A 10,000-nucleotide genomic window follows, 5' to 3' on the forward strand; every position below is an offset into this window, starting at 1 on the left:
TGGGCACTACATTCAATATTGTACTTTCTACTGCTCTGCATGTATTTTACAGCTGCCGCTTCCAGCACAAAAACAACTTCACATAAAGATTAAAGTAAAGGTGAAACTAACGGTTTGAAACCATGTTATTAAAAAGCAGTGTGTGATAACGTTTCCCCTCTGAGTTTCATCTCTACAACAGTTTGAGGCTTCAAACGTCAAATTATCCAACATTAAAAAAATATACAAACATCTAAAATATTAATATTGATGATTCAGAACTAGTAGAATCAGAATTTGTTCCCATTATTCATGTAGTGACCCGTCAGATTTGACCCTTACGAGGAGGTCGACGCAGGTTTTACACGTGTTTTGCTGCGTGAAGGCGTCACACATGCTTTTCTGTCTCAGCTGTGGACAGACACACGATCCTGCTGAATGGAACATCCTGAACACACGGATCCACAATCAAAAACCAATCACTAGATCTGCACCGTGTTTGTCTGCACACGTCAGTCCGTGTGTGTGTGTGTGTGTGTGTGTGTGTGTGTGTGTGTGTGTGTGTGTGTGTGTGTGTGTCCTGCCTGCAGCAGTGTTTGCAGGTCAGAGCGAGACTGTGCATGTCTGTCACACTGAAGCTGCTTCACTCTCACTCTGTTGCTGTTCAAGGAAAATTCCACAAGGACGGGACGACTTCTGTCTCTTTCACGTCTGAGGGTCAGATCGTCTCCAGTGACGGACTGAGGACATGTCCCCCACGCTCTGCTGCAGCCGGACTGAAGAAAACGCTCTGAGCTGATCAACGCCTCAGATACACTCTGTACATTTCCACTGTCAGACTGCACTGGGAATGTTTTTCGCTCTGTCTGTCAGGTAACTTCTTCTCAGCCTGTGATTGGCTGAAACCTCAACTCCAGACCCGACTTTAACCTTGATCTGGGGCCGGTTTCACAGAGATGTTCCGGACTGGTCTGCAGTGTTGGTTCAGTCCGATGTTAGACTGACTCATTTTAAGCCACAAACCTCCAGACTAACTTGGCACATCTTCTGCTGAGGGTGAACGAAGCTGAGCGCATCCCCAGTCGGCCATTTTTTAAGATTCAAAAAAAGTCTTAATTTACCCAGAATTCTTTGCACCACAGTCTGACTGAAGTTAGACAAGAAAATAACTGCTTTTTGCAACAGATGAATTCAGACTCAGTCTAACTGAAGTCTGTCTTTGTGAATCCGGCCCCTGGTCTAACCTACAGCTAAGCAGAACCATGTTGGAGGCCAAATGAAGCCTGGTATGACGCTCTGCACCTTGCAGACGCTGCTCAGGGCGCAAAAAGTCTTGGTCATGATTAATAATTTCCAAGAAAAGCTATATTTTGATTGTGTGGTTATAGTCTGGTCCCAGACCTCTGAGTCACTGCCCATGTCTCTGATATCAGTCAGTTATTCAAACAGGACTGCTGTATTGCTCACTGACTTCTTTTTTTCTTAATATGTTTATTGTCATGAACCAAAACACCGAAGCAAATTCCTGGTATGTTCAAAACCTACTTGGAAATAACCCGGATTCTGATTCTGGGACAAAAAAGGAATGACCAATCAGAGGTTAGGAGGCAGGATTAAGAATGGTGATGTCATCTTCCTACATAAATTACCTTGCTACTTAAAAAAAACAAATAAAACAAAGCCAGAAATAGTTTTTATTTCTCAGTGAACTTGAGAAAAAACCTGAACCCTGTGGAACACCTCAGGACACAGGAACTGGGAATGAACGAGATACGTAGAATAACAAATCATTTTTTGTTTGAAAAGCACGATGGCACCAGCCTTGTATTAAATTCAAATATATTCTTGTAGTTGCTTTGTTACAAAACAGACATTTTTTCTTCTTTTTTTTTAATCTTAAAAAACTGAACAAAATCTTTTCTCACCACAGAAACGTGGAGAAACGTGGAGAAACGTGGAGAAACGTGGAGAAACGTAGACTCATGCTGATCTTTGCTGCAGGTTACATGTGTGAAAACAACAGGTCCAGCTGTAAACCCAGCTCTGTGTGACCTTTGACCTCCAGGGACTGACCCAGCAGTGACAGCAGTTTGGTATGAAGGGGTCAAACGGAGGTTAAAGATTTTTCATTCTCTTGCCCCAAACGCAGGATTTGCATGTTACAGTACAGAGGGAGCAGGTAGAGTGAGAAGCCTGTATAATCCTGCTAAAAGTTTCTCAGCTCCATTATTGACATTCTTCACATTCCAGCTCTGAAAATCCCCCAGGCTGCACTGCTGCCGCCGCGGCCCTCTGCAGGTCACACCTGCAGCTGTGACAGCGTCTTACTGTCACACTGCAAAGTCATTCTTATTCGTTACCAGCCCTGATACGAGCGACTTCATCAGACTGACAGATGTGGCGGTGCGAGTTCAATCAGAGTCCAGGTGTTGCAGGACCACACCTGCCTGCTGCTGCTCAGCATCTGGACAAAGTCCCAAACCATCAAAGCTGTTAGTATTTGTGATGCATCACTGACTAATCACATTTCAGCACTGAAGCTAATACCTCAGTGCAGCCAAAACCAATAGCTATAAAAATGAAAAAGTTTACACTTCAGTTTCTGTTCAGTCTCTTTTCAGTCACATAATCTGAAACTTTAAACTTGTTTCAACCAGGTGAATAACCAGGTATGTTCGTGTACACTCTCAGCAGACAGTCCCCACTAAACGGCTGAAAATTAAATGTCTTTCCTTTTCAGTCTTGAGGACGGAGGACGGATCAGGACCTTTCCCCTTTCCTTGGAGCTGTATGTGCAAGACCAACAGAAGAGAAGCGCCACTAGCGAGACCGTTATCCTTTTACATATTGTAAACATGGTAAAGAAAAACACCTGGAGCATCAGAGCAACAGTGACACATTACAGGACGGTCCCTCAACAAACTGGGGGCCAATGATTGGTCAGATCTTGATGGGCAATCGTTGCATCTCCTCAGACTGACCTGGTGCGCTCTGTATTTGCGACGTGAGGCGCACAGCATGTTCTGACTTCAGACAACTTGACTTCCTATGAATGAAATGCCAACGCTTGTTTGCTCGGAAAGTCACAGAGAGAAACGGAACGACCACAAAGAGAGACGAAAACTAACCCTTTCTCTTCCAGTCTGGATGTCTTGTTCCGATATAGGAGGGGTGGGGGCCCATTTACATGTCTGTGCCCAGGGGCCCATTGTCTCTTAATCCGTCCATGCAGCCTGGTGAACACAGTTTGTCCTCCTGCTGCGGACATGACATCTGTGACTGAGGACTGGACGGACGCTTCCGTGAATCCCTGAATTTATGACCAACAAAAACTAACAACTAACCCCCCCCCCCCACCCCCCCCCCCCACCCCCCCAAAGGGAAACCCCACATCTCTTCACTTTTTGTGTATTTAGAATCTGGCTGATTGTTGTCGTAGTTTCCAGTCAATACGGTTCAGCTCAGTATGCTAATACCGTTGCCATGGTTACCACGAGGCTCCAGCGCCTTCTTTATTTTCAGTGTATGGTTTCAGTTAGCTGCTTCCAAAGAAACACACACACACACACACACACACACACACACACGTAGAGACACAAACACAAGCACACACACACACACACTGCCAAGGTCTTCCCGAAAAGTCAAACTTGATGGGAACGGTGCTGAAACACACACACACACACACACACACACACACACACACACACACACACTCTGTTGGCAGACTGAAGGTCAAATCTCTCTGCAGTCACAACAATCAGTGTTTGATCATTTTACTGCAGCTGAAGCTCAAAAATAAAGAATTTTAAGATCCAGAACAAACAACAAACCAACAGTAACCAGCTGACACACACACACACACACACACACACACACACACACACTCAGTTTCTGCTTTGATGACTAATCACTCAAATCACGGACAGGAGCCAAGAAAAGCTGCTGAATGTGCAGATTATAATCACTGAGGTCTGTTGACCAATCAGAGAGAGAGAAATTATATTTTACATTATCAGTGCAGCAGCAGGACGCCAACAAAAACTACAGTAAACTGCAGGTAACCATAGCAACAGTGCTAATGCTTCATGCTGATACTTAATTCACTCAAGGACCAAGGACCATTGTACCTCGTCCGACTCGTAGAACCTCCTCAAAGTAAGTGTGAAGGATTCCTGCAGCCTCCTCAAGGAACTCAAGAACCTTTTAAAGGACTCTTTAGAACCTCCTCCAGGACACTTACAACATCCTGAAGCACCACCACAACTTCCTCAACGACATCCCTCTCAAGATATGTCTGGAACCTCTTCAAGGACCTCCAGGCTTCCTCCAGGACCCATACAGCCCCTTCAGTTACCTCTGGAGCCCGTTTGAGGAGTCAACACCCTGAAGGGCCTTTTGAACCTTTTCAAAGACCTGTACAACCTCGCCCAGGATCTCTAGGAACCATCAACGCCCTTCAAGACTTCTGCCACCTTTAGAACCAATAGAACCACATGTGAAAACTCCTCAAGGACGTCTGGACCTCCTCAGGGACCTGTGTACCTCACAGAGACAGTGATCGACTTGCAGATGTCTCCTCCACGTTATGCATTATTTCCTTATATTGGAACACCTTGGCGTGATTTATCACAGACATTATTGATGCCCGAGGGGGAATCGTACCCTGGACCCCGCCCCGCAGGTGCTCGGCCTGTCAGGTCGTCTGTGCACGGCAGTGGAGCCACACAACAGTCTATTCAAAACCAGGCAAGTCACACAGAAACAGTCAGTCATAAAGAAAACTCCTCACCATAATCAAATTGTTGTCAAGACAATAAGAGCGTGCAGTCAGCTGTTTTCACTTATAACTGGAACACACACACACACACACACACACACAAACACACACACACACACACACACACACTCAGATAACAGTCTAAACAGTTGAGCTCAGCGCTTCCTCCCGTCATTCATTCAGTTATTTATTCTCTGCTTCTGTCAGGAGACAAAACTCTTATTTCAGACCAACAACCCGATTGGTCGAGATACGCTCTGAGCTCGTAATTCACTCATCGCTCACAATTCCCATAATGCCCGGCGGGCCTGGTTTTTGTTTTTCCTACAGGCAGTTCAGCAAGAAAACTGCTCGGGAATGAAAGCCAATCAGATATCTCAGTTCAGATCTTCCAGAGTTTTGAAACGCGTTCAACACGAACTGAACGGATCAAGAAGCACAGAGTCAAAACTGTGTCTATAAAACAAGATCCAATAATGTCAAAGCTCCTGTTGTTGCTGGTTTTCAGCTTTTATTAAATCATTATTTGTGACATAATAAATAATCACAACAGATCCAGCAGCACAGACAGGGGGCGCTGTTATTCCAGAGCAAACACCGCTGAGGTTTTCATTAATACTGTCCGAGCAGCTGAGGCGACTCAACACTGAAATACAGGAGAGATTATTATGGTCAGATTGTCACTGTGCTTTTAAAGTTTTCTGATCAACAACTTCGACATGTTAAAACGCCGTCAGATTAAGTAACGACACGGGAGGAGGCTGAAACAGGACGAGCTTTCTAACAATTAGTAGATTAATCAATTAGTCCATCAACAGAAAGTGTCTCTGCAAATACATGTTTAGGTTTGGGACTGAAGTTTGGACAAATCAAACAATCTGAAAATAACAACTTGGGCTTCTAGAAATGATGACTGTGATGTTTTATAGACCAAGTGATTCATGGAGAAGATAATTAACAGATAAATAATGAAAATCATTGATGATCTGAGTGAGATGTGTGAGGGCTGAATACGTCCTCCCTCTCTTCTTCTTCTTCTCTCTCAGGTTATCGGTGGGTGAACCTCATCTTTTCATTATTCTGTCCGTGGCCGATGACGACTGTGATTTATCTTAAATAATTTAACTCTATGCTTTTCTTCATCATAATCCATAGTAAGATGAATGTTTGGGATTTGAACTGCTGCTCGACATTTCTGTATCTCAAAGACGTTGTAATAATAATCACATCTCTTTGGGCTGTTGTTTGTTAAAACCTGCTCGTTAATTCACTTCATCAAGAAAAATAATAGGAAGATTCATCGATAACGAAAATAATCATCAGCTGCAGCTCGACTGCAGTTTCTCCTCAACAGTCTCTGTTGGGGAGATACAGGTTTTCCATCCCACAGCCACAGTCAGGACATACGAGCTGGGAGATTTGGCTCAACTGCAAAGTAAACAGCCGAGGAAATGAAGCTTTAATTGGTGATAATTGATTCTGACTGAACTGTGTTTTCTCTGTGATGAAGAGGAAATAAAACAGCTCAGTTACAGCTGACGTCCAGAGAACAGGAGCTCACACCACTTCATGGTGTTTTCTCATTCTCAGAAACATTAGAATATTCTGATAATACTGCAGTTTATTTATAATTATATTTATGACTCTTTTACTTTTATTAAAAATCATATCTTTATAATATTCCTGCGAGCTCCATCAGTTGTGACTATGGCTCTTTAACTCCATAATCATAATTAATTACACTCCTGTAAAATTCTTGCTTCATTATAAATTTTATTTAAAGACTTTATAAAAACTAAATGACACTTTTCTGTGATAAACCTTAATATTCAGATATATCTGTAACATTTCATATTGACCGTGATTTATAGTGATGATCATATTCTGAATGTTGTTATTATAATGATATTCAGTTCACTACGTTCATTCAGTGTTTTTATTATAGTTTACTGTAACGTTAAACATGAAGTATCGATCTTTCTTCACATTGTGTCTATTCATTCTCTATTTCCCAGAATGACCTGTAGTAACCTTTTTCTATTAAAACTATTAAATGTCAAACTTGAAGTCGAAGTTCAGAAACCAAGAAAAAACTTCTAAACTTTTTCAGACAGGACAGTTTCACCGCGGGACTCTCGCGCTCTCCCCCCGGAGCTCTCCCCCCGGAGCTCTCACCCCGGGCTCGGACCTACCTCTCCTGCCGGGACTGGTGCAGCAGCAGCGGCCGAGCAGCAGCAGCAGCAGCAGCGCCGCTCCGCCTCCGGAGAAAAAGCTCATGTCTGCGGCTTGTCTTCAGTTGGAGTCCCCCCGGCTGGTGTCTCTCTACGGGCTGCGGACAGACGGATCCTCCATGAGCCGCAGCGGCGGAGGAGGAGGAGGAGGAAGAGGAGGAGGAGGAGGAGGAGGGTCCAGGGTCGAAGTGTTGAAGCTGTGAGACGGTTCCTGGTGGAGTCGGTGAGACTCTGCAGAGGTACACTCCTCCTCTGAGTCCACACCTCTCTCTCTCTCTCTCTCTCTCTCTCTCTCTCTCTCACTTCACAAACATGAATCCGTTTAGAGTCAAACTGATTTGTTTTTATCTGTGATTTCACTTCAAATCAGTTGTTTAACCTTCATTAAATCATTCACATGAATTAAGTCACTTGTGGTTTTCAGTGCAAATATAAAAGCTGCACAAATTAACAATCATGAGATCAAGTTACAACTTTAATCGTTTAAATCTAATTAAAAGCTAAATGACAGAGAAGTTTATTTTGAAAACACTGGCGCCATGTTGGATATGTAACCTTAATTATTGTAAACATTTGGATTATTTTAATTATGAGTTCACCATATTCATTTGTGTTGCAATATTGTTTGAGTTTATTATATTATGAATTCATTTTATTATATAATTCCATTATCAGTTGCAGTACTTTATAATTATAAACACATATCACATCACAGATATCATTTGTAGGTGTAACATTTAAGTTGGTTATTTACAAACCTTTAGTGTGGAGCACTTTGGTTCCCACCTGCCCTTGTTGCAGGGGGACAGGTGTGAACGTGACAGTCTGTTGATGCACATTTAACTGTTAAGAGCAGAATAAAGATGAGTTAGTCCTCTCCTCCTTCCTCCACCTTTACCTTTATAGAAGAGTTGTAAATTATATTTACACACAGACCAACATCAGAGACATGGAACGACCCTACAGTGTGTTTCCATTTGTGTTTAAAAGTAAAAGACTGAAAATATTAATAATTCACTGTTTTAAATATTAAATTTCTTTCACTGTGTGAAAATCTCACATCAGCGTTTTCTTAGTGTTTCTCTAAATAAAGTAATTTTAATAAAACATGCTCAGTGTTTTCAGTCTCCAGAGGTGAATGGATTTATTAATAATTCCACATATATATATGTTTTAATCTTTCAGCCTTTAATTGTCTCGGTTGTATTTTCATGTTGTTTCCTGTGTCCACAGATAGAGACGGGCCCGGGGCCCCTGGTGTCCGCGCGTGAACACTGCTCATTTAAAAAGACATCATCACATATTAGTTTGTGTGTATGTGTGATGTTCATTATCCCCCCCCCCCTCTCTACTTCTTTAACTCCATAATCATAATTAATTACACTCCTGTAAAATTCTTGCTTCATTATAAATTTTATTTAAAGACTTTATAAAAACTAAATGACACTTTTCTGTGATAAACCTTAATATTCAGATATATCTGTAACATTTCATATTGACCGTGATGATCATATTCTGAATGTTGTTATTATAATGATATTCAGTTCACTACGTTCATTCAGTGTTTTTATTATAGTTTACTGTAACGTTAAACATGAAGTATCGATCTTTCTTCACATTGTGTCTATTCATTCTCTATTTCCCAGAATGACCTGTAGTAACCTTTTTCTATTAAAACTATTAAATGTCAAACTTGAAGTCGAAGTTCAGAAACCAAGAAAAAACTTCTAAACTTTTTCAGACAGGACAGTTTCACCGCGGGACTCTCGCGCTCTCCCCCCGGAGCTCTCCCCCCGGAGCTCTCACCCCGGGCTCGGACCTACCTCTCCTGCCGGGACTGGTGCAGCAGCAGCGGCCGAGCAGCAGCAGCAGCAGCAGCGCCGCTCCGCCTCCGGAGAAAAAGCTCATGTCTGCGGCTTGTCTTCAGTTGGAGTCCCCCCGGCTGGTGTCTCTCTACGGGCTGCGGACAGACGGATCCTCCATGAGCCGCAGCGGCGGAGGAGGAGGAGGAGGAAGAGGAGGAGGAGGAGGAGGAGGAGGGTCCAGGGTCGAAGTGTTGAAGCTGTGAGACGGTTCCTGGTGGAGTCGGTGAGACTCTGCAGAGGTACACTCCTCCTCTGAGTCCACACCTCTCTCTCTCTCTCTCTCTCTCTCTCTCTCTCACTTCACAAACATGAATCCGTTTAGAGTCAAACTGATTTGTTTTTATCTGTGATTTCACTTCAAATCAGTTGTTTAACCTTCATTAAATCATTCACATGAATTAAGTCACTTGTGGTTTTCAGTGCAAATATAAAAGCTGCACAAATTAACAATCATGAGATCAAGTTACAACTTTAATCGTTTAAATCTAATTAAAAGCTAAATGACAGAGAAGTTTATTTTGAAAACACTGGCGCCATGTTGGATATGTAACCTTAATTATTGTAAACATTTGGATTATTTTAATTATGAGTTCACCATATTCATTTGTGTTGCAATATTGTTTGAGTTTATTATATTATGAATTCATTTTATTATATAATTCCATTATCAGTTGCAGTACTTTATAATTATAAACACATATCACATCACAGATATCATTTGTAGGTGTAACATTTAAGTTGGTTATTTACAAACCTTTAGTGTGGAGCACTTTGGTTCCCACCTGCCCTTGTTGCAGGGGGACAGGTGTGAACGTGACAGTCTGTTGATGCACATTTAACTGTTAAGAGCAGAATAAAGATGAGTTAGTCCTCTCCTCCTTCCTCCACCTTTACCTTTATAGAAGAGTTGTAAATTATATTTACACACAGACCAACATCAGAGACATGGAACGACCCTACAGTGTGTTTCCATTTGTGTTTAAAAGTAAAAGACTGAAAATATTAATAATTCACTGTTTTAAATATTAAATTTCTTTCACTGTGTGAAAATCTCACATCAGCGTTTTCTTAGTGTTTCTCTAAATAAAGTAATTTTAATAAAACATGCTCAGTGTTTTCAGTCTCCAGAGGTGAATGGATTTATT

At 42.0% G+C, this 10,000-nt stretch overlaps 1 protein-coding gene and 1 long non-coding RNA gene across 3 annotated transcripts in view; one reads left to right on the top strand and one right to left on the bottom strand.

The window, feature by feature from the left end:
* LOC130160998 (melanoma receptor tyrosine-protein kinase-like) overlaps positions 1-7,225 on the bottom strand; it is a 32,362-nt gene extending 25,137 nt beyond the window's left edge. For both annotated transcript variants that reach the window (XM_056363893.1, XM_056363894.1), the window contains exon 1: positions 6,952-7,225. In XM_056363893.1, the coding sequence (XP_056219868.1) occupies positions 6,952-7,036 (85 nt within the window). In that variant the 5' untranslated portion in view covers positions 7,037-7,225. The remainder of the gene's footprint in view (positions 1-6,951) is intronic.
* A 1,555-nt stretch (positions 7,226-8,780) lies between these two features.
* LOC130161026 (uncharacterized) overlaps positions 8,781-10,000 on the top strand; it is a 1,497-nt gene continuing 277 nt past the window's right edge. Inside the window, exon 1 of the long non-coding RNA XR_008826087.1 lies at positions 8,781-9,094. This is a non-coding gene — a long non-coding RNA (uncharacterized LOC130161026). The remainder of the gene's footprint in view (positions 9,095-10,000) is intronic.

The sequence above is a fragment of the Seriola aureovittata genome, chromosome 20, assembly GCF_021018895.1.
Source record: "Seriola aureovittata isolate HTS-2021-v1 ecotype China chromosome 20, ASM2101889v1, whole genome shotgun sequence".
Lineage (NCBI taxonomy): Eukaryota > Metazoa > Chordata > Actinopteri > Carangiformes > Carangidae > Seriola > Seriola aureovittata.